We start from the raw sequence: 24359 nt of genomic DNA on the forward strand, positions 1-24359 counted from the left end.
ATATATTAATAAAGTTCTTAGAGAATATCTTGATAGATTTATAATTACTTATTTAGATAATATATTAATCTTTTCAAAGACTGAGAAAGAATATATAAGATATATAAGACTAGTTCTATATAAACTATATCTATATCAGTTATAATATAAGCTAAAGAAATATGAATTCCATATACAGGAGACGGAGTTCCTGGAATATTAGATATCTATAAAAAGAATCTATACTAAGCAAGCTAAAGTATAAGCTATACAAGATTGGCCTTAATCTAGGAATCTGAAAGAACTACAACAGTTCATCAGATTAGTTAACTATTATTAATGATTTATAGATGGATATGTTATCTATATAACACTACTCTTCGAGCTTATAAAGAAGTTAAAAGAGTATCAGTAGAAAGAATCATAGCAGAGTATATTTAAAGATATTAAGTAGTGACTTATCATATCACCTGTGCTTATACAGCACAATCTAGAGAAAGAAATAATTATTAAAATTAATATATCAGATTATGCTGTTGGTATGCGTATGACGCAACCTGGAGAAGACAGAAAGCCAAGACTGATTATATTTTATTCAAGGAAGTTAGTTTAAGCAGAACTTAACTACGATATTTATGACAAGGAATTGCTAGCTATAATAATAATGTTTAAATAATAGAGGGTCTATCTTAAAAGAGTAAAGCACACTATTATTATAAAGACAGATTATAAGAACTTAACCTACTTCATAACAATCAAAGAGTTGACCAGAAGATAAGCATGATGAGCTAAGATTTTATCATAATATAACTTCAGAATCATATATTGCAAGGAAGTAGAGAATAGACACGCAGATACGCTAAGCTGCAGGCCAGACTATAAATTAGATAAAAAGATTATTAAACTGGCCATCCTGAAGCAAAATATGGATGGGTTGATCAGCTACAATAAGGCCAATCTAGCAGCAATATTGAAAATAGATAGTAATCTAATTAAGCAATTAGCTGAAGGCATGAAAAATGATAAAACATTCTAGAAAATAAGTAAGGACTTACTAGATAAGATCATTATTAATAAAGATAGACTAGCGCATTTTTATAGATTAATCTTTATATTAACCGCGATGAGGACAGAGATTATGACTAAGCACTATAATAGATTATTTAAGGGTTATCTAGGAGTTGAAAAAATAACAGAACTAATCATGAGGAATTACTACATTCTGAACCTCAGATAGAAAGTACGTGATTATGTTGGACAATATAAGACTTATATTAAGAATAAGTTTGTGAGATACTAATCTTACAGATAAATATAAGTACAGAAGGCGCTATAGTAGCTATAAAAATAGATAATAATTGACTTTATTAGTCCACTACCGGAATTGAAAGGATTTAATATTATTATAGTCATCACTAATCACCTTACTAAATACATTTATCTTGTATTAAGTAAGACAATAATAACAGTAATACAAATAACAGAACTATTTTTTGGAAATATTATTATATATTATAAAATACTAAAGTACATCATATTAGATTAAGACAAGTTATTTATCTTGAAGTTCTGGAGATCACTCGCAGATCTTATAAGAATAAAAGAATAAATAATAACAGCTTATCACCCGCAGACGAATAAGCAAATAGAAAGGATTAATCAGATAATTAAGCAATATTTAAAATATTACGTGAACTACTAGTAAGATGATTAAATAAATCTGTTACTGATAATACAATTCTTATATAATAACACCAGTTACTCAATTATTAGAGTCTTACTATTCTATACTAATTATGGATATCATCCAAGATTTCTAGAAACATTATTAGAGAGGTAGTAAATTGCTAATATAATTAAGAATATTATTATATTTACAGAAAACATATATTTACAGTTGTCTTAAGACATCGAGTTTATGAACTTATACAGCAAGATATACTATAATCACAGATATAGAAGGAAACCTGATCTTAAAAAAGGGAAGAAGATGTTCCTACTCTGCAGAAACATCAAAATAAAATGATTAAATCAAAAGCTTAACTATTACAAGCTAGGACTATTTGTTATTAAAGATAGGAAGAGACCGGTTAACTATAAGTTAAGATTACTAAAATCAATGAACAGAATTCACCCAGTATTTCATATCTCATTGTTGAAACCCACACTAAAGAACACTAGAATTGCAGAAAATGTGGAGATTAATGATGATACAGAACAAGAATATAAAGTTGAAAAGATCCTAGATCACAAAAAGATTAGCAGCAGATTAAAGTATCTGGTGAAATAGATAGGATATGATATCTCAGAGAACACGTGGGAACTTATCAAGAATTTGACGGGCTGCTATCAGCTTGTGGAGCAGTACTACTGACAGACAGGTCGAAGTTCGCCCAGAAAGAAGAGGAATCAACTAACTGAGTCAGACTAGGAGTATCTGATGCAGCGGCAAGTTGAGCGGTGTCATGTTTATTAGCCAGATACTCTAGCTCTCGGAGATCCTCAGCGCTTGGAGAATCCTCATTGTCCAGTTGTTCCAACACATCTAAGTCATGATCTAACATCCGACCATCATAATCCTTTAGGAACTATTGATGTTTTTGCAAGCGAATAATCTTTACCATTATTTGATTCATCTTTTTGAAATACTGCAGAAATTGCTGTTGGGCCACTGCAAGATTGGCCGCAACTTTTTACTCATTTTGCTTGAGCTTATCCCATTCTCAGTTACTATAGAACTGTTTTTCGCACTTATGACCGCGCAAGGTACAAGCCGAATATTTCTTGCTTCAAGCAGATAAATTCATGATACAGACCTTGCCTCGAGAAAAGCAGAAGGCACAGGGGGTATCAACAGGACGATCGGAATTTTCGATCCTATTAGCTAAATGTTTGTTGTCAGCATACTTGTCGCGTTTAGGCATGATGACCCATCCTGAAAAGAAAAGAGAACTGAAGAGCCTAGACAACCGCACACACGGGGGCACTCACCTTTATGTTCTTAGGGACAAGAACCTTGAAGAAAGGGAGGTGGTGTTACGGACCCCTGCTAGCTAAAGGGACTAGTAAGATGGTTATGTTAGGCAGAAAGGCTGTACTTGGAAAGATGTAACTCTTATCAGAAAGGACCCGGACTGAGCCGCTACGTATCACGAGTCACGTGACTGCGGGTATACAAAAGGGTATATAGTCGGGTATATGGTATATGCCTATGGTATATGGGATGATATACGGAATGGTATACAAGGGACAGATATATAAGGACACTCCTTCATATACTTAGCTAGTTCTGTTCTTCGTGCTCAATTCAAATTGTCTTTAAGTAACCTACGTTTTGGTAAAGCTTAGTGACAACACTCGTCCGCACTTACTTACGGATAGCTGCGCGGCACTATCTGGCCTTACTTCTCTTCTTCTGTTCAGATCAAGTCACCTTTAGATAGTCAACAGCCTGACTACCTTTGATTCAGTTCACAAGGTACGTATCGGAACGGGAGCTAAGCTAACAGGAACAGGAAGAAGCGATCCTAGGGTTTGACACTTATCAAATACATCCATCTTGTACTAAGTAAGATAATAATATCAGTAATATAGATAGCAGAACTATTTTTTAAACATATTATCACATACCATGAAATACTAAAGTATATCATATCAGATTAAGATAAATTATTTATTTCAAGATTCTGGAGATCACTCACAGATCTTATAAAAATTAAAAAATAAATAATAATGACTTACCACCCACAAATAAATGGGCAAATAAAAAAGATTAACTAGATAATTAAATAATATCTAAGACACTACATAAACTATTAGTAGAATGATTAAATAAATCTGTTATTAATAATACAGTTCTCATACAATAACGCCAGTCACTTAACCATTAGAGTCTCATTATTTTATACTAATTACAGTTACCATCCCAGGTTTCTGGAAACACTGTTAAAAAAGCAGTAAGTTACTGATATAGCTAAGAATATTATTATATTCATAGAAAACATATATTTCCAGTTATTCCAAGATATTGAGTTTATGAACTTGCGCAGCAAGATGTACTATAATTATAAACACAGAAAGGAACCTGATCTAAAAAGAAGAAAGAAAGTGTTCCTACTCTGCAGAAACATCAAGATGAAATAACTAAGTTAGAAGCTTGATTATTACAAGCTAAGACTATTTATCATTAAAGATAAGAAGGGACCGGTTAACTACAAGTTGAGATTACTAAAATCAATGAACAGAATTTATCCAGTATTTTATATCTTATTATTGGAACCCGTATTAAAGAATGCTAGAATTGCAGAAAACATGGAGATTAATAACGATACAGAGAAAGAATACAAAGTTAAAAAGATCCTAGACTATAAGAAGATTAGCGGCAGGTCATAATATCTAGTGAAATGGGTAGAATATAATATCTCAGAAAATACATAAAAATCTATCAAGAATTTGACAGGCTGTTACCAGCTTGTGGAGCAGTATTACTAACAAACAAGTTAAAATTCGCCTAGAAAGAAGGAGAGCCAACCAGTTGGGACAAACTAAGATCAGGCTCAGACACAATGGCTAGTTTAACACCACTACTTACAGCAGTACTAGCTTCAGCCTTAGATATCACAGTCTTTTAAGCGTGTAATCTTTCTTGTACTTCACATTTTTTTTACTCTTACTTCTCGAGCTTTTCCAGCTCCTTAATCTTCTTTATATCATAAGCTATAAAATCGCCAGCTCGTCTTTATAACAACCGCTTTTATTTTTATAATTGAAGAAGTTTCGCCAGAATGACTTCCTTTTCTTCTTCAATAGAATTTTAGGCCTTAATTAAACACTTCTACTTAGCATCAGAGAAAGAAAAATCAGGTATTTTATAACAGACACTGTTTACCTTCATATACTTGCTACAGCGATTAGAACTCTCAGACTTGATATACACCTTATATAGATAAATATAGTACTTGTAAGAAAAGATTATAAGAAAACCCTTGTCTTCAATCCATTAATAAAGACTCTTCTTATGCACGGAAGTACTGAACAATATAATTAATGATTTAGACAAAAAAATTGGAAACAGTACTAGATACTCACCTTATAGAGAAATACTGCTGATTTATGTTCCTTAAGGATAAGAAACCTTGAAGAGGGGGAGTGGTATTACGGACTCCTGCTAGCTAAACAACTAATAAGATGGACACGTCAGGTAGAAGGCTACGTCCGGACAGATAAGGACTCTTATTAAATAGAATCCCGATCTGAGTAACCAATAACCGGAGCCGTTACACGGCACGTGACTGTGATAAACATATTAATAACAAGCTATAACATGTCAGTATTATAACAGAACATGGCAGCGCTATAACAGGACATAGTAGTACTATAACAGGACATGGCAGTGCTATGAAATAACATATCAAGTAATATAATATAACATAACGATGCTATAACAAAGAATAGGATATAAGAACACTCTTTCATATACTTAGCTAGTTCTGTTCTTTATACTCAATCTAATTATCTTTAAGTAACCATATGTTTTAGTAAAGCTTAGTAACAATACTCGTCCGTACTTACTTACGGATAATTGCGCGGCACTATCTGGCCTTACTTCTCTTCTCTTATTCAAGACCAGTCATCTCTTAGATAGTCATCAGTCTGACCTATCTTGATTCAGTTCAAGGTACGTATTGGAACGGGAGCTAAGCTAACAGGAACAGGGAGAAGCGATCCTAGGGTTTGACAGTAATCCCATATAAAATCTATGATTTTAAATTAATATAACTTCACAATTTCGAAAGATTATGACTTAAAAATTTATACATAAGCTTATAGTACTATTTTCTATATATAAGTTTCTTTCTAATAAAATATATCAAGTAATACAAAAGTTACTGCTATCATGTCTTAAAATAAGACAATTTTTTATTATATTATATATATAGACTAAATATTTAGCTTAAAGACTATTTTTCTTATATATTATAGAAGCTTAATTAATCTAGTTTTATATTCATAAAGAAATTTTCTGAAAAATATTTTTTCTGATCTTATATAAATTTTTATATTTATGTATTCATATGTAATTTATATCTAAAATTTTATATTTTAAAAGATCTATATCTTTTTATATACTTGATATTTTTTAGAAAATTAAACTTTTATATAATGATATAGACATTTCTTTATAATATGTATCAAATTAAAACTTATGTAGCTTGAATTGCTTGAGTTATTAAAGAATTACTACTTAATACATCTTTTGATGCGGCGAGTGGTGGCCGACCCAACCCAATAGGGTGGGGCGGGCGGCGCGACGAGTGGATAGTACCGATCGCAATAATGTGGACGGACTTTGAAATTCCCAACCATACTCCGACAATGGTGGCTAGCGTCAGGCTGAATCTCTACAAAAACCGGCCAATAGCTTGCACTGCGGCTTGCTAAAATCTCACCGCGGACACTGAGTTGATTGATAGTCCTTGCTTGCTGGCTGTTCTGTCTAAAATTGGGAGGGCGCTGTCGATCAGGCCGTCGATCGTGGAATGGCAGTTGGGTTGGCGCGACCAACCTCGATAAAGCAGAAGCTAACTAACGGTGCGGGTTGCCCCATTGCAGCAGGCGTCGCTTGAGGCTTTATCCCGAACAACACGAGGATCTTACTGCTTAGTGCTTAGATGCTACCTAACACCACCAACACGGATATTGACGTATACCCTCGACAAAGAAAGTCTATCTGTTTGTCATTATTAATCCGTCGCTCATGCCAGACTCCGAATCGCCGAGCCCGTTGTTACGGTGGTTGCGACCGGGCCGCTGTGCCATCAGCCTTATGGGTTGCGTTGGCTCGGTCGGAAATCTCAGGCGACCACAGATGAGACCCAGCCACTATCTTTCTGATACTAAGGAGTACTAGTGCTTACTTTTCAATAATCACTGTTGGTTTTATGAGTCATGTTTCGGGTGACTGCGTTGTTTTGAAAGGGGTCGACTGTCCACTAGGCAAGCTGGCCAGAACTGCCAGTTATCTACATCCATCCATTCCACGGGGGGCCTATTCCTGGCCACAAGATATGTGGCTTCTATGGAATGGAACAGACTAGGTAATCTTGAACTTATTGAACTCTGATTCTCAGACATTTCTGTCCCTTTCACATAGGTCATTTACCTTTTTTTCATTTTTTCAGTTCCTTCCAAAAAGGGGGTTTATTTCTTTTCTCCTTGCCGGAAATCCAAACAACCAGAATGATACACTGGACACATTTCGCATTCACACCGTGACACTTGGTACTCGACCACATGGTATATACAAACTCCATGACGAACCCCTTACTGTCATCATAGGTCCTGCTCGACAATCCGGCGGGGGTTCGTATGGCGACGATGGTTTACTTGGAAACTCATCTTGACCCTTGGTGTTACAGACCCTCAAGGTCCAGCGAACACAGGCGATCAGACATCGAGACAAAACAACGGCAACCCAACCGATCTAGTATCGCACTTTGGCCTGTTCTTTAGCAAGGTCTTGGCTGGGATCAGTCAGCGCGTGATCCTCGTCATGCCTGATCCCAGCAAGAACTTACATGTGCCGCTCCAACTCATCGAGATGACGGCGTTGTTCAAGCATCTTTTGCCGCACCAGGCGGAATTTCTCCGCCTCCTCACTCTTCACAAAGTGAGTTTCATTGGCCGCGTCGCGGTGGACGAGTGGGTTCTTCCTGTCAGGTGGGTGTGATGGTTAGTGGCTGCTTGCGACCACGACCGGTGGATGAGTACAATTCATGGCGTCATCGGGACAGGTCCCGGAATTGTTCTCTATGGCCACAAGGGGACGGCGAGGGGAGGGCCACTTACTCCGCCAGATACCCACGGGGCTTGGGGGTCACTATCTCGCCCTCGCGCCGAGCAGGAACCGCAATGGAGAAGGGCCGCACGCGGCTGGAAATCTGGCTGGCGCGGACGAGAGGGCGAGACGCTTGGTGCAGAGACAACATGTTGTAGTGATATATCTATCGACCTCGGTTTGATTGTGATCAATACGTCAGATTCAACAATGGCATTTACGCCCAGCAGAGGGTGCCGATGGATGGGATATTGTGGGATTATATACGACACCTCGATCAGCCGGTGATCGTCATGTGACCGGTTCCTCGCCCAATCCGGCGACGCTGAAACCATTCTGATTGATTCAAAAGCGCCCATTATTAGGCGAACCAAATTGTTTGCCCTGAGGGGTCCTCTCTCGATGCTCGCTGGCCAGTCCAAACGGATCAGAGTCCTCCGCGATCGACGAATCCCCGGATCAACATCTTCTCACCCCCGGCCTGATGTCTCCGCACCACAAAGCAAAGGCCACGGGTGATGCCACTGGTCAGACACAGGTCGGGACGCAAGGGTGTGTTTGTCCACCATGTGGTATGATATCATCGGCGGGGTGGAATGGGGGACCTATGGTTGAGATGCGTCGAGGTGCGTCGATAACGCGTACAACCATCCACTGAACCCCACATTGCCACTGCAAATGACGGTCGCTGGCATTTCCTCAGTTGCTTTCCTCAGTTGCTTGCACAGAAGTTATGACCCTGAAGCTATTGGATCCCTGCATTACCATGCGGAAAATGTCAAAATACCTCACCTTATCACATACCAGCATCAATGACAGAGGTGGTTACACGTCATTTTGTTTCAAGGCAATCGACTCATCTACTCCGTAGATTCATGTGTATAGGCTTGCTAATAACTGAGCGATTGTCGCACCGCCCTTACAACTGGCACCCAAACTCCTAAATTGTGTTCTGGCTTTGCTGATATCTTTTAGTATATCTTGAGCCCATCCTGCGATTGCATTCCTTCAAACGATGGAATCCTTATTCTTGGGGATGGCTACTGTGCACGAGTTGTTAAGACACAGGTCGCTCTTACGATGGGTGAAGTCGCTTATGAGTTGAACTTCAGACTGCAGAACCTGAAGGGTGCTTCATTGTGTGTTGGACAATTGTATGATCAACACAAACTCATTCCCGATCGTAATAAACTTGGGATGTGTGTAGCTTCGGGGATGGATGGTATTGAAACACTGATTGGAGTTCCAAGAAAGAACTACATTGGTCATGCGATCAAATAAAAGCGATTTTATTCATAGATTGTCGGCACAATACTTATCTGAAATTAGGCAGGCTTAGCCAGTTATTCCGCCTCCATACAAAATAATAGAATACCTCCATCAAGAAAACACCTCAACTTCATCTCGCAAATTTCCTTGATCTCGACATATATAATAATTACATAGAATAAACCCCCATGCTCATCAAACCTGAAATACCTTACTTATCTTACATTATCGATAATACTTATCCCATCCCCACCCTCATATCACATACTCCAAGACCTTCCCTTTTAGGAAATACATATAACCTCACTTCTCAAGAACAGAATACAAACTATACAACAAACCTTACCTCCCATCCCAGCATCCCTTCTAACAACCCATCACCTCAGCAACCATACTCCCCATAAATCCCCAACCCGCACCGAAATCCCACCCTGTAGCCTAAGGCCCATAACACTTTCCATCTCTAGTCCGGTCGTGACGTAGAAACATTATCACAACAACACCCAAGTTGAATAACAAATAGGTCATACCTGCAGTATGAGTCACCTAAGAAGAAAATCTGACGCTCCAGCCGGTCTAGCTCACTTCATCCTTTGTTCTGTCGCCGGGTCTATTGTGAATTTGTGATCGACGCTATTATTATCCTTGGTTTGTTGTTCAATACAGGGGCTATTTATCGGCCAGAGCTTTCTCCATTTCCTTCGAGTCCTCAGTCAGAAGACAAGACCAGGCATAGCATAAAAATGGACACGTACGTGCTCACACTTACCAACCACACAGCTCAGCAGCAGCAAATCTGACACACCGTATAAAAAAGTCGCAAATCCCAATCCTCCAACTCAGACACCAATTCCAAAACCGAAAACTCGAATACTGACTCCCAGGGGGAAAACTCCTCTAATCCAGTCCGTCACCTCATGCCATACCCACCCACCTACATCCATCTTCACTGGATATATATTCCAACTAAATGAAAGGAAACGAGGAGAATCACTAACTAACAACTATTCAGACTCCCATTTCTAAGCCCGGGGACTCTTCTCCTCAAGCCCAAATCCGAACACAAACACAAACCCAAGAATACAATCACATATATATATCCATCTACATATTCTTTCGAGTACGGATCTAATATTCATGTTGATGTTGACGATAAACATATAGCCAAGCACCCCCTTTCCTTCCAATGCGCATTATATCGACAATGGCATACGAGTCGATGTCCTTGGTTGAGGAATTATTAAGGTGGGTTTGCTTTGCTTTGCTTTGCCGGGGAAATGAATTGATTGGGGGGGGTGGGGGGTTAGGTTATTATTGATAAGAGTCTCACGGAGTATTGGTGGGTATGGCGTAGGCAAGCAACATAATGGCAAAAAATTAAGCCGTTAACATCAACCGCCCGGGTGGTCTAGTGGTATGATTCTCGCTTAGGGTCACAAACCTGAGCATATCTGCGAGAGGTCCCGCGTTCGATCCGCGGCTCGGGCCGTTCTTCTTTTTGGTGTTTTTTTGCTGTTTCTCTCTCTCTCTCTCTACTTGAAGCCTTTTTTTATTATCATCTTTTCTTGAAAGTGAGTGACTAACTGGGTTTGGAGTGAAAGAAATAGAATGAGTGCTCTGCGAGCCATGTTGGTTAGTTACACAGTGGGAACCTGTTAGGACTGACTGACTGGTGTCTGTTTGTTATGAAGAGGGTCCCAACCAGACAGACCAAAAGAGAACTCCCTCGGGTAGAGAAATACCTTCAAGGATGAAGCGATCCCGACACTTCATCCCTGGTGCTCGCAGATGATCGCCATCCGAGCTCGTGATCCCATTATCTGCAAGGCGGCCAGTCACTAGATAGTCCAACCACACACTGTGGCCATTTCCCCCTCCATATTAACACCTCCCTGGACCTCCTCTCTCATACGGGAACACAGCGTCTCAATAAGCAACCTCATCATCAACAATATTTCCTTGTTCCGGTCTGTTGCTACCCGATCAGGACAAATAGCCTCACTAACCCGTGGACGATAATGACCCCGAGCTGAAAGTATAAACCCTTGTTCGTACTCCTTATCAAGCAATGGCGCAATTCGGACCCATTCATGATACAGGTCTACATTTCCGACATCGCCTTGGAGCATACCCACGAGGGCCATGATCTCTTCGCCTAGTCGGAGATTATGCCGCGTAGATTTGATCTGTCCGTGTTGTGAGTTTGATGGGTTATGTAAGTCGTCATCGTGTTGTGACCCGTCATACACATCTGGATGCTTTTTCTCGTCTTCGATATTAGCATCTAATCCCAGTAACGACACACCTACCGGGACATCAACTCTCCTCTTGCTCAAGAACGACCATATTTGACTCTTGTAACGTCCCCAAGGCCACATCTTCCACACCCGTTGCACGAAATAAACCACAGCACGAAATCCCACCTGTCCCATAACGCCCACCAGCGCCGTCATAACCGGGACCGCAAGCAGAGCCCAGAAGACGAAAAACGACTTCCCGAAAATACTCGTCGGGTAGAGATCTCCGTATCCGATTGTCGTCAGCGAGACGAAGGTGAAATACAAGGCGTCGAAGTAAGTCCAGCCCTGACTGCGCTCGGAACTTTTGAAGATCCGGGCACTGACGAGCCAGAGGAGGAGCCAAGCTGTCGCGGAGAAAATGAAAACGAGCCAGCGACGACGGCGGTGGTAGTTGGATTTAATGGCTCGTGCTTTGGAGATGTTTATCTTGGGGGGTGGTTCGTATTTGGTGTGGGGGTGGGGTGCTGTATGGAGATTGATCCCTGCTTGTTGGAGTTCGAATCGAAGATGGAACTCGCCCATTCTGGTTGAGAATGATGCTATTGAGCTGACGAAGAGACCCAGCGATGTGATGCCAGCTGTCGCATATGGAAAGAGCAGGCTTCTTCCGAGGTGGGTTTTGGGGACGATATTTCCGATCCCCACTGTTAGGATCGTGTATACGGCCCAGTAGAGAGCGTCGGGAAGAGACCAGCCCTCGATGGAGACGTATATGGCTGCTCCCCCGAGGAGGAAGGTTGCTAGGGTGAGTGCTCGTAGGACGATGCTTGTGTCTTCTACGGATGCGCGGTCTTGGAGAGTGAGATGGACGGTGCAGATGCTGGCTGCGTAGTTTAGCAGTAAGCACGCGATGAAAATGTAGAGTGAGGCTGCGAAGATGCCGTAGTAGTAGTTTTGCGTGTAGTGCCATGTCTGGGGTGGTGTGGTCGGGGGAGGATGTTGTGCGATCACACCCACGAGGCTGAAGAGGATGGCCGCGGATGAAGCCCAGAGACAGGCGGCCAGGGTAAAACCCCTGACTGCACTCCACTTCAGCTTCATAGTTAGCAAGAGTGTGAGATCTGCCGTCGCGGATATTGCCAGCGACATGGCTTTGAGAGTCACGGTCCTGGGAGAGTTGGATGTTTGGATTCATTGAATGGGAGATCAAGGACACACCAGGCAGGCTGAACTAGCATCTTGGTCGAGGAGTCAGAGTGTACGCTTTCCTGCCACCCTTGACATACGGTGCAGATGTTGAACATGGTTGCCATGGCGCCGATTGTTCCCTGAGATTCTTAGTGTGAGGTCGCTGATGCAGAGAAGGGGAAATACCGCCAGTACAGGAAAGCTAGTTGATGCTAGCCACCACCGATGACGCATTTTGATAGCTTTAGATGATCTGCAATTTGACATGTCGGTTCTCGAAGAAGCTCGGTGGTATTTGCCGGCCGACGTGCCGAAATGCGGAGGTGGCGTGACGGATTCATTATTAATCATTTGATTGAAATATACGAGAAGTCTACATAAACAGTCAGCTTCTCCCATCTGACATGCTATTTTTCACCATCCTCCAAATGTCATCCATCCCAACCACCCAACAAGCTGCCGTCCTCGTCAACCCCGGCCCCAACTACCAAATCCACCTCCGCGATGACATGCCCGTCCCCCAGCCCCAAGACCACCAAGTCCTGGTCAAACTAACCTGTACCGGTCTATGGTAAGCACCTCCCCTTTCTTCCCCTCTCTAACATCCCCTAAACAAACCCCAACCACCATACCAACCAGCCACTCCGAGATCCGCGCCTCCCTCGCCTGGGCCACCTACAACCCCATCCTCGGGCACGAAGGCATCGGCACCGTGATTCAAACACCCCGCAACAACCCCTCTCTATCAGAATGGCTCCACGTCCGCGTCGGCATAAAATGGCTCCATAACGCCTGCACGACCTGCTCCGTCTGCACGCGCGGCTCCCCGCACTACTGCCCCCACCAAGTCAACACCAGTCGACACGTCCCAGGAACCCTCCAACAATACGTGCTCGCAGACGCGCGCTTCCTAACACGTATTCCGGTTGGCCTCGCAGACGAGCTCGCCGCCCCGTTACTATGCGCGGGGTTAACCATGATGGGAGCACTGGGTCGCTTAGACGGCCTCATATCGCCCGGCGAGTGGGTCGTGATATCCGGAAGTGGGGGTGGTCTCGGACACATCGGATGCCAGATCGCATCACGGGTAAAAGGGTGGAGAGTGATTGCGATCGATCACGGGGAGGAGAAGAGGAGGTTGAGTTTGGAGGCTGGGGCGGAGGTGTTTGTGGATTTTCGGGATGAGGAGGATGTGGGGGCGAGAGTGAGGCAATTGACGGAAGGGGAGGGGCGCATGCGACAGTGGTGGTGCCGGGGACGAGGGAGGCGTTGAAGACGGCGCAGGACGTAATTCGACATATGGGCGTCATGGTTTGTGTGGCCTTGCCGGAGAATGGTGTCGAGTTGCCAGTTTCGGCTACGGGGTGTGCGGCGAGGGGGATCACGATTGTGGGATCGTCGGTGGGGACGGAGGAGGAGATGGTGAGGTTGTTGGAGTTGGCGGTTTTGGGGGTGGTTAGGCCTGAAGTGAGGGTTTATGGGTTTGAGGAGACGGAGAAGGTGATTAGGGGGTTGGAGAGGGATGGGATTACTGGGAGGGCGGTGGTGAGGATTCCGGGGTGAAGTCATTCATAGTTGTGTTGCCAGTCTTCCGGAACTCAGCTGCGGATCTAGTTTACCTCAAAAAAGAGAGGTATGAATCAGTGCCTTGTGACTAGCTGAGTTGGTGAACTACAAGATTCACTCCTAGAAGCCCACCGAACAGTACCATCATGACTGGACTGTAAATGGCAATCGATAATATCTAGGCATAATGAATGTGCATATTCATAAGGAAAACTAGCCAGGCTCCCGCAGAAAACATGGAAAGTTTCTGATATCTCAGGAGATGCCTAAAGGTGGTGCCTAGGATTGTGAAGGTGTCGGCAGTGGTATGAATTTATAGGATTCCCCTGTAAGTTCACTGATGGGCAGTCATCTTGTAATATTCCATAGGTGAATCCCTTCTGGAGAAGTCATTCTTCCATACCAGTGAAGAAGGATACTCCATATACTTCACAATATCCCATCCCATCACGTGCTCATTAGCTCTCAGTCCCAGATATTTATCTCTTCAGTGCCCCAACCATATATTCTCCTCGCTATTTGTACTCTCTGCCCCAAAATACCTTTCCAATTCAACACCAAATCACCACACTTACCTAGACACCATCCCGCACAACCCACCAGACTCACCATGTCCCACAAACGCAGCCCAGCCCTATCTAACCACCCTCCTTGGACAACCAACAAGCTGTTTTCCCAAGCAAAGCACGGTATCCTCTCACCCGACCAACCCTTCCCACTCCAATACACTGCAATCGAAGAAAAAATAGGCCATACAGTCGCATGCAACCTATCCGAAGACAAAGACATCAAGCCAAGATCCATACGCATCACCTACAACCCCATCATCAAAACACTCCATATCAAGAAACCAGTCTGGGGCCACGATATCTTCAGCTCTTGGGCCGAGCACGAGCGTATCCGAGCCTGTATTTCCGGATTCTTCACCCCAGATGAAACCGATGGGTTTTGGTTATATAAAAGCCCATGTACGCATCCCTCCCGCCACCTTCCCCTCTGTGACATTCCAATCATCATCATAACCATGAGAATTGTTAATGTGTGATAGTGGTCAACAAATTCCCACCCCCCTTCCAATCCACAATCAAAGAACCAGAATGGTGCATTGCTCCCTTCGGAGAATTCATCCCGACCATCGTTTGCGAAATTGGCTGTTCGGAATCATCTCTCACTGAAGACAAGGATCTCTGGATGACTGCAGGCGGGAGTCACGTCAACGTGGTCATCTTGTTGAAATGGTCTGCTCTCGATGAAGACTGTGTTTCTGGGTACTTTGAGATATGGCGACGGGGTGGGGTAGTTCCTGAGCGGATTGTAAGTTTATTATGATTATTATAATTATTATTATTGTTGTTGTTGTTGTTATTTTTGAGTGTTGTGTTGACGTACATTGCAGCAGATATTTCCTCGTGATGTTGAGACCGCACCCTTTGTGCTTTTCAGGAAGGATATATACCCCCGGGGAAAAGTCCCGGCGGGGAGGGATCCGAATGATACTTGGACTTGGAATTTGGATGTTTTTAGGTGGAATGTTGAGGATAGGATGAAGGTTCGGGGGGATGTGTCGGTGTAGGGAGTTGGGGGTAAGTAGTACTTGGGGTGGTTGATCTGCTGGTTGGCTTTGAGGGAGCTTTGCGGGGTTAGTGGGCTTGTCTGACCCGGATATTTGGAGATCGGTTTGGGAGGGTTAAGGAGGTGGGTACTAATCGGTAGAGTGTAGTAATATCGAGATAAAAGCTTTTTTTATTTTTTTATTTTTTTAAAAAATGGGGGGAAATAACAAAGAAGGAGAAAGAGGAGAAGGAGGCTAAAATAGGATCGGTCACTATATGGTAACGACTTTCATTCCACGGTAGCATGTCAACAACATTTCATATTGATGAACAAGTTATCCATAAGAATAAAACCGGCATCGTTTCTATTTCTACTCCCCGCCCCCTTGATGCGGTCAAGTCTCATCAAAAACCTGGTACAAACCCCGTGGGCAAGACCTGTATTTCCCCCCAGTGTCACCGCTGGGGAAAGCAGTTCAAGGTAGACAATTCCAGCTTGTCAGGACTATCACAAGCTGGCTGTGTGATTTAAGCAAGAACAGTATGAGATCTCTCAGGAAGATATATAGTAATAAAGTATCAACAATGTGCGTCATCAGCGTATCTGTTCTCTCGTATGCTTTATTCTGCCATGAGGTACATGGGACATCTTGAGCAAGAATATACCCTCTTTATATACGCCGTACACAGCTCTAAATTAGGTCACATATCGGAACCCCTTTTGGAGCCGACGCGCTGCCGCAATATCAATTCCTTCCACCTCCGCTGTCCTCTGCAGCCGTCGAATCTCCTTGTCCGTCAAGATGGCGTCCTCATCCTCCAGCCGGGCCAGCCGCTTGTTCTGGAGATTCAGGTGGAAGTACAGGGCGGCTGCCACGACGGCGCTAAGAACCTGCATCCCGATACACACTCCCATGGCGGTGTAGTAATAAGGCGCTTCCTGTTCCAGGTAAGTGTACGGGGTCCAGATACTGGCCGAGTTGGCAACCGAGTTGATGAATGCGTACGCGGCAGCTCGCTTCGCTGGAGGCCGGGGAATTGCATTCGCGATCCAGGAATACAATGTGCCGTTCTGAGCAAAGACGAAGATCATCAGGAAAAAGGAGAAATACCGAGGTCCGAAGGAGTCGGTCGTCATGAAGATGATGAATCCCACAATCGTGATGGGAATTGGACCGACAAAGAACCAGAAGCGATAACCGAATCGATCGGACAGGTATGAGTGGGCAAGGCTGTACACAACCATGAAAACGTAAGGTGGCGCCACTAAGAGCAGGGTGATGATTCGGTTATAACCCAGCGTCTCCGTCAAGGTCGGAAAGAAGTTTTGGAACCCACTAGCGGCGGTGAGAGACATGTACGCAATAGCAAGAAGGTAGGTTTTGACATCAGCGAACGCTAGCTTCAGGCCCTTGATCTGGCTCATGCTGCCGCCCTCGTCAACATCTGCCTCGGCCGCCTCAATGGCCAACCGACGAGTGGCAACTTGTTTCATCTCTGGCGACAAGAGTTTCCAGGTGTCCGGAAAGTCGGGGAGCACAACGCAGATGGCTAGGCCGATCGCGACCGTGATGGACCCCTCGATGATGTACAGCCATTGCCAGGCCGACATACCTCTCTCACCGGCTAGTCCGTCAAGGATACCCGCAGCAATCAAGTTGCCAAAGGCACCGCTAAGCAATGAGCCGGAGTAGAAGATGCTCATGCGCAGGGCCAGCTCCTTCTTTGTATACCACTTGGACAAATAAAAAAGCACGCCCGCGAAGAAAGGCGCCTCGACCAGACCGAGAATAAACCGACAGGCTACGATGCCCCCATACTTTGTGACTTGGCTGGTCAAGGCCGAGACGAGACCCCATACCGTGGTGAAGAAACCGAGATAGAGCGAAGGGCGGCCCATGTAATTGAGAAGCAGATTGGAGGGGACCTGCATGAGGATATAGCCGACAAAAAGGATGGAAAGCCCCGTTTCGTACTTTTGTTCATTGAGGGAGAGGTCCTGTTCCAGGCCTTGAAGCTTGGCGGCGGCATAATTATTTCTGTAGAGTCAGCTCGTCGCACTAACAGTCCCTGTCGTCCCAGGCTGATGATTACGAGGTGCGTACCGGTCGATGTAGTTCATCAGATAGACGAGGATGACCAACGGCATGATGAGGGTGTCAATCCGCCGCCGCAATTGTCTCTCTAATATCTTCTCTTCCTCCGTCAGCTGGGCCAACTGAGAGACCTCCTCATGGGCGATCTCAGCTTTTTCGCCCATGGCGTCATGGTCGGTGATGAAAGTTTCCGCCATGATGAGGTAAACGGAAGATTGTTCGCTTAATGGAGGGAGCAAAGAGCATCGGCACTTCTATTGTGGAGTTCATCATGACGGAGAAGACCCCCAGCTATATATGGCAAAAGATAGGGGTTGCTTGATACAGTGCGTGAGGATGGATGTCATGGAGCCACCGGTAGGGAGCCACCGGTAGTGAGCAAAGCAACCTGGGATCCGGGGGAGGGGCGGGCGTGGGGGGACGCTCAGTCCTGGTTGGATCCACGAGGATGTCGGGGTGCATGTAAATGCGGGGAACGACGACTAGGTGAACCAAGAGCTACTCGGCTGATCCTCTCCCCCACGCCATTCTTCTTCATCCTTCGTGCCACAACTAGTATGTATCTCTGTCATCGGAGGTTGTCCGGGGAAGTGGGGCTGATCGACTCGTCCGTCTGTCGGATGTCCATGATCATTCGTATCTTTGATCCTATATTCCCGTGAAATTCTGTCTCGGGGAACTCTGTTGACATCCCCGCCTTTATGCGACGAATGGCCGTCTCCTTGGCGATGTCTGAGTGTCGCAGATCCAAGTCCATGGCGTTTTCAGTCTGTTAGACTTATTCTGGTTGTTTAGCCAGTAGCTGTGACTTCCCGTGTCATGGCAATGCTTGGCTCGCAGTATTTCCGACAAGCTCGTCATTGGGTGTGGTTGCGAGTGGCTGGACGCGCGCATCTGCTAGTCTGTCAGTTTGAAGCTCACCATGTCGTCACACGAAGCCGTTTTCATCTTCCGAGATTTCTATCGACGATTCATCCATCGGTTTACCGTTCTGACGCATCGATCAACAGCCTTGTTCCGGGTACGGAGTGCATGGTAGTGGATTGACAAGGTGGTGCTGGGGAGGATTGGAAATCGGACGTGAAGTCTTGTCGACTCGAGAGAATCCCGGAGGATCTCGTGATCCCAACTGTCAGGTGATTCTGGTCAGTGACATCGGGCACCGGTCTAATTTGTTATTCCCCCTCCATCTATCAGCATCACATCATCACTTTTTTATCGATGAACCGGGGCTACCGTCAACAATCCTCACTACTATCACGTTTGTTTTAAGATACCCGATGCTAACACTTTATCTACTTCATTTATAAGATGGTTACCCTATGACAGTATGGTATATATTGAACCGGCGGGCCAGAGACGTTCGCGACTGGGACAGATCTCCACCTTCGGGTACTGAAATGGCCCGAGAATCGGACACCTGCATGAATCCAGCATGCCTTAAAGGTACTAAGCAATCATCCGATCAAGGGATGTGGTGTTGATATTGTCTATCTATGGAGTGACGGTCTGAGTCTGGTTGACCGTTGCAGTGACGCTAATCCGGATCCGCCGCCAGCCCCGACCGGCCTGATTGGTGCCTTGCCGGACTCCCACCCAAGTCTGGACCTTGGAACTCGAGACCCCTCTTTTACGCAGCATCTACCTTTGACCGCGGACGGCATACACTGTCAACTGTTCTCCGTTCCACGTTTCTCCAATCCCTTCGGTGGCGATTCTGGAAGCCATCTATGCAGTCAATCCTCCGTCATGCGCCATCGTCAAAGAAAGTCGAGCGGCCGATGGCGAGCCCACCGAACCCACTTCCCAGGCCGCCGTCGCTACAAGTGCGATCGATTATTGGTCTCCTGGGTCACTGGGCCCAGCGTAAGCGAAAGTGAGAATTTCGGAGTAACTCGGCCATGCTTGCCCAGATCTTGCTGGCAGCGATCCCGCCGTCCTGTTGGCCCCATTCACGCTCAAGCTCGACTTCGACCTTCCCCTATTGTTACATCGTGAACTGGTACACTGGTACGACTGGAGCTCCGCCTGAACTCGCCGCACATGGCGACCCTCGATTCGCAGACAGTGCTGGCCCCCGATCAGTTCCGGATAAAGACACCCCTTACTTCGACTCAACTGGCCCGTCAACTGCGGTCCTGCAAGGTCTGCCGGTTCCGCAAGGTCAAGGTGCGTCCCGACCCGATACTCTGTACGGGCGTGTATTTTCATTCCATGCTCCCTCAAAAAGAAATCATACAGACGAATAGGAATCAGGTGGAAAAAGGAAACGGATGGGGATGACTGCTAGTTGGGGAGAGGGGGCCCGTGCAACCCACTTCGCTGGCTCACCTGCATGCGTTATCCTCCCTAATTGACGATCCTGAGTAACAGTGTGATCGCGTTAAACCCTGTCATGCGTGCTGTGCCCACGGCTATCCGTCCAAGTGCGTCTACGATACCGAACCTGAAGATGACCTCCAGCCCATCAGTCAATCCGACGAGATCCGTAATCTCCGCGCGGAAATCCGCGAGCTAACGGCGACCCTCAATACCCGTGGTGCGTGTTCCCACTCCGAGGCAGGCTTGCCTCGGTGAATTCCGAGATGCCCTGCAGCTGACCTAGTTAATTAATCCTCTAGAACACCGGAGCCGAACTCCACGGCGTCTAGCGCAGCTCCAAAGCCTCGTCGATGTGATCCGCTCGGCCCCCCCGGATGCGGTCAACCGTCTTGTCGCCGGAATCCGAAGATCTCACGGGGGAACAAATGAGGTGGCGATCTCGGTGGGACCGGTAAATGGGTCAGAAGGTGGGTGTCCGCCGCTTCGTAGTGGGGAGGGTGCTGTCCCAGGAGCTAAAGGGGTCGTTATTACAGGGGCAGAACATGGTGCCGTCACCCTTCACCAGCCTCGCTCGTACGACAGTGACGACTCGTTGGATCCGGACGAGGAGATCTTTTCTCGGTCGGGTCCCGATGGTCACAGTCGGAGTTCGTCGGAAGACTCAGAGGACTCGAGCTATGGATCGATATGTCACATAGGATCCACGAAGCCCATGCTGGGTGTGTTTATTGAACGCTTTGTGGATGCATTTAGCCCCGAAGTTGATGCAAAAGCCGGTCAGGCCGGTGCCCTACGGCGGGCTGCCGAAATCCGCATGTTTTCGCCCATCCTCGAGGACGCGTTTGAATCGGTATCGGTCGCGTACTTTGGTCGGACCGTTCAGAATAAGGAGTTGGAAGCGGCTGGATTCCGTCTTTATCCCCGAGTGCTACGGAGTCTGCAGCAGGCTTTGCAAGATCCCGAGCGTAGCAAGGCCGAATCGACGTTGGTGACGGTCACCCTTTTGATGGCCTTTGAGGTATCCGCATCGCCCTTGACTTGATGGATGATTCTAATAGCCCGTAGAGTGTGGAGCGAACTACCCAGGTGTCGCTGATTGCCCACGTCCATGGTGCACTGCGCCTGATCGAGCACCGAGGCCCGGAGAATCATGTGCATGGGGTGGAGCATTTGCTCTATACGGAGCTGCGTCCATACTGGGTGCGTCTTAAGATCCAAGTTTCCTCGAAGCATTTGCTAAGATAGCCACAGGTTGCGGCGGCCATGGTCAGTCGCAAACCCTCTTTCCTCGCAAGCGAGGACTGGATCAACCTCCCTTGGTCCGCCAATACCAGCAGGAGAGACATCCTGCACTATCTACTCGACCTGGCAACTGAGATCCCGGCTCTGCTTGCGCAGTTCGACGACATCGAAGACACTCTCCAGTCCAACATGTACAGCACCCATGAAATCACCGTGAAGCAAGCCTCTCTCTGGAGCGGTGTCGCCGACCTGACCAACCGCTTCCGCCAGTGGAAAGTCCAATGGGTCGACAACTACCCCGACGGGCCACCCCAAGAGGTGGAGGTCGTGCCTGACGGCCAATTTCCCATATTCCAGTGTCGGGACTTCCGTACAGGGGGGATAATGACTCCCACCAAGTTCGTCTATCCCGATCTTCGTCTCGCACAAACCATGTGCCTTTATTACTCCACACGGTTGATTCTATCGACTGTTGATACGCGACCAACGGACCGCGTCGGACCCTTGGAACAGTATTCCCTAGGGTGTGGTATCTGCCGGACATTGGAGTGGTATTTGCTGAATGCACGAGGGAACATGATTAACCGACTTGCATTCCCGGTCAGAGTGGCCTGGGAAGTATTCCCGGAAGGAGGACCCGAACGGAAGTTCATGTACGAGGTGTTGAAACTGGTTGAGAAGCGACATGCCCTGGGTCTTTGGGGGAGCAACATGTCCGAGATCTCTACTCGGAGCGGGTCTCCTCGGGAACAGTCGCCGGAGGTGAGCGCAGAGGCATGAAGGGAAAGATGGGTTCGGATCGTCGGATGAAGCTGACTGTAAATCTTCATGAGTTATGATTCCTTCCGGGTTGCTGGCAATGGTTTGTTCGTGGTATATAATCTGTAATGGGCCGATGCAGGGATCCATCTCACTCATTTCTACCGACTGACGGCTTTACTGATCATTGGGGATCCTGCCGTGGCAGCTGCCCCTAACTTGACGAAGCATGTCCTCCCATGGGGCACAAGAAGCATCAACGTTGAATGGCCACGTTCCATATTGAATGACGGAGTATTAAGTTAATCTCCTCGGCTTCTATGACCATGCCGACAGCGCGGCAGATGCAATGTTCCCAGCCTTGCCAATGCCAAACCCAATTAAAGCTCTCTTAGCACCAAAGCCAAGGACATCTGGCGTGAGGTGGGTCTCGCTCGGCCCGAAGAATGAAGAAGAAGGATTGCGACTTGCCAAGTAGCACCTGATCAGGTCGAGAGGCGGCGGGAATAGGGGCACAGGTGCGTCGATCATTGGATAAAGCCCCTCCAGCGGGGACGGTTTATAAGGCTAGAATATTACTTCGTATCAACCATATATTAATGCGGTCTAGATCAGGGCAGCGTAGGGCCGTGCTGACTAGGCAGAAGTTCAGAAGGGAAAACGAATACGAATAATGTTCGATGGCTGGGTGCCCTTCGGCCTCGACCACTGAACTCATACTGGCACTGTCAACTCCTGAGCCCCGAGTGTGGATCCGACAAAATGGAAGGAACTGAGCGACCGACAGCCGGCGCGGTAAAAACTACTTCCTTAGCGTTTCAACTTAAAACAAGGTTGAATGGCGACTCCACCAACGACGGGTCCACCATGCTCCTGATACAATCTTCGTGCCAAAATGCCGTCTCCTCCCAATAGCCTACTTCAGGCTCAAACGCTTTATATCTTGGCCGGCGGCACCTTTTCTACCAAGCTTGAATCAACTCACACTCACTTGCTCACTCACTTCCTTCCCACTCAGTCATTCTTTTCTTAGCGACCGGTTCGCCTGAAGCCTTACATTCTTTACTACTCCATCTCACCATCACCATGCGTTACTCTTCCATGGCTGTGCCTCTGGCCTTCGCTGCCCGCGCTGCCGCCACCACCGCTGACGCCTGGGCCTTCGGAAACGGCTTCTACACTGGTCCTCCCACCAATGCGCACATCACCAAGGCCACCTGGTCCCTCGTGCCTCCCGCCGTTCCCTCGGGCGTGACCGTTAAGAACACTGACGACGAGGTCTGGGTGTCTCTGTGGATTGGTCTCTCCTCTACGGCCGGTGATTACGATGCCGATCTGTACCAGCCTCTGCTGAACTGGTCTCCTGACAACGAGTCGCAGTATGTTATTGGATCTTCCATAAGTATGACCAGACGATGCTAATGAAGGTAGGGGCTGCCCGGCCGATGACGACGAGTGGTGTGTCGCTGCCAGCACGTACACTCCTGGTAGGTTGTCCAGTCCTCGGATCCAGAGTTATATATTAATGTGATGGCTAGACGGTCAGAACGGCCAGGCCTACGTGACTGTCCCCACAAACACCCAGGTTGACTTTGAGGGTATGTTTTCGCTTCCAATCGCGAACTATGTTATCTTAGCTCTGACGAATGCAAACAGTCTACGTTGAGAACGACAAGGTCTACCAGGTTGTCACCATGGATGGCAAGACTGTCTCCAAGGAGAGCGATGGTGCGTTGCCCATATCCCCAAATCCTCATGATTATACTGACTAACGACAACATAGCCCTGGACAACCCTCTTCTCTACCTCTACTCTGGAGATGAGTGCTACACCGGTTCCGGTGACTGCGGTACCCTCCAGTCTTACAGTACGTTTCTCTTCCGCCCTTGCCCCTCGCCCGTAAGACAAATAAGAGACTGACCTCAACCTTTAGGCTGGAACAACATCACCATTCACCTCAGCGCTGCTGACGAGACCTTCGGCAACACCGTTTCTCTGTACAGCGGCTCTTCCACGAACGGACTCTCTACCTCCGACGGTGGTAAGACCTGGCACACCGATGCCATCAAGATCAACAAGGACACCTTCGCCGATGTTGAGGCCTAAAGGTCTATGGATATATCCAGGATAGTGTGTTGAATTGACGATTGGGGTAACAACTGCTAGTCAGCTGCTTTTTTCTTCTTTGCATTTATTGAAAAACGACACTTGCACCGTTCTCTTTCTGATAGTGAACTTGCATAATCTATACATTATATGTACATTGTCAAATCTACCAGTTTGTGATCAGAGACGAGGAATGGATGTC

The 24359-nt window shown here is 46.3% G+C and overlaps 7 protein-coding genes and 1 non-coding gene across 8 annotated transcripts; 5 read left to right on the plus strand and 3 right to left on the minus strand.

Moving 5' to 3' along the window:
* Positions 1–7462: 7462 nt before the first annotated feature.
* On the minus strand, positions 7463–7967 carry BO94DRAFT_587378 (uncharacterized protein; the record flags this gene model as incomplete). The annotated part of the gene is made up of 3 exons (XM_025615822.1): positions 7463–7502; positions 7557–7691; positions 7828–7967. 3 exons carry the CDS (start codon positions 7965–7967, stop codon positions 7463–7465), a joined length of 315 nt encoding a protein of 104 aa, XP_025465740.1.
* A 2515-nt stretch (positions 7968–10482) lies between these two features.
* BO94DRAFT_t200 lies at positions 10483–10573 on the plus strand. Its single transcript has one exon. It is a non-coding gene; the product is annotated as a tRNA-Pro (tRNA).
* An 89-nt stretch (positions 10574–10662) lies between these two features.
* BO94DRAFT_536916 (potassium channel family protein) lies at positions 10663–12762 on the minus strand. The gene has a single exon (XM_025612146.1). It carries the CDS (start codon positions 12424–12426, stop codon positions 10924–10926), a length of 1503 nt encoding a protein of 500 aa, XP_025465741.1. The 5' UTR covers positions 12427–12762; the 3' UTR covers positions 10663–10923.
* Positions 12763–12954: 192 nt separating this feature from the next.
* BO94DRAFT_536917 (NAD(P)-binding protein) lies at positions 12955–14388 on the plus strand. Its single transcript, XM_025612147.1, has 2 exons — positions 12955–13717; positions 13780–14388. The coding sequence occupies exons 1-2, from the start codon at positions 13082–13084 to the stop codon at positions 14074–14076; spliced, it is 933 nt and encodes a 310-aa protein (XP_025465742.1). The 5' UTR covers positions 12955–13081; the 3' UTR covers positions 14077–14388.
* A 246-nt stretch (positions 14389–14634) lies between these two features.
* On the plus strand, positions 14635–15408 carry BO94DRAFT_520444 (uncharacterized protein; the record flags this gene model as incomplete). Its single annotated transcript, XM_025610109.1, has 2 exons — positions 14635–15047; positions 15128–15408. The coding sequence occupies exons 1-2, from the start codon at positions 14690–14692 to the stop codon at positions 15406–15408; spliced, it is 639 nt and encodes a 212-aa protein (XP_025465743.1). The 5' UTR covers positions 14635–14689.
* Positions 15409–16246: 838 nt separating this feature from the next.
* Positions 16247–18110, minus strand: BO94DRAFT_148028 (putative MFS transporter). The gene is made up of 2 exons (XM_025605777.1): positions 17738–18110; positions 16247–17671 (listed from the first exon to the last, which is right to left on the minus strand). Exons 1-2 carry the CDS (start codon positions 17923–17925, stop codon positions 16330–16332), a joined length of 1530 nt encoding a protein of 509 aa, XP_025465744.1. The 5' UTR covers positions 17926–18110; the 3' UTR covers positions 16247–16329.
* A 1460-nt stretch (positions 18111–19570) lies between these two features.
* BO94DRAFT_148046 (Zn(II)2Cys6 transcription factor) lies at positions 19571–22221 on the plus strand. Its single transcript, XM_025605778.1, has 6 exons — positions 19571–19897; positions 20102–20267; positions 20350–20517; positions 20590–21068; positions 21116–21250; positions 21302–22221. Exons 1-6 carry the CDS (start codon positions 19772–19774, stop codon positions 22070–22072), a joined length of 1845 nt encoding a protein of 614 aa, XP_025465745.1. The 5' UTR covers positions 19571–19771; the 3' UTR covers positions 22073–22221.
* A 732-nt stretch (positions 22222–22953) lies between these two features.
* Positions 22954–24275, plus strand: BO94DRAFT_147963 (uncharacterized protein). Its single transcript, XM_025605776.1, has 6 exons — positions 22954–23430; positions 23483–23538; positions 23590–23649; positions 23708–23779; positions 23835–23918; positions 23985–24275. The coding sequence occupies exons 1-6, from the start codon at positions 23138–23140 to the stop codon at positions 24155–24157; spliced, it is 738 nt and encodes a 245-aa protein (XP_025465746.1). The 5' UTR covers positions 22954–23137; the 3' UTR covers positions 24158–24275.
* The last annotated feature ends 84 nt before the right edge of the window (positions 24276–24359 follow it).

The sequence above is a fragment of the Aspergillus sclerotioniger genome (genome assembly GCF_003184525.1).
Source record: "Aspergillus sclerotioniger CBS 115572 chromosome Unknown BO94scaffold_20, whole genome shotgun sequence".
Lineage (NCBI taxonomy): Eukaryota > Fungi > Ascomycota > Eurotiomycetes > Eurotiales > Aspergillaceae > Aspergillus > Aspergillus sclerotioniger.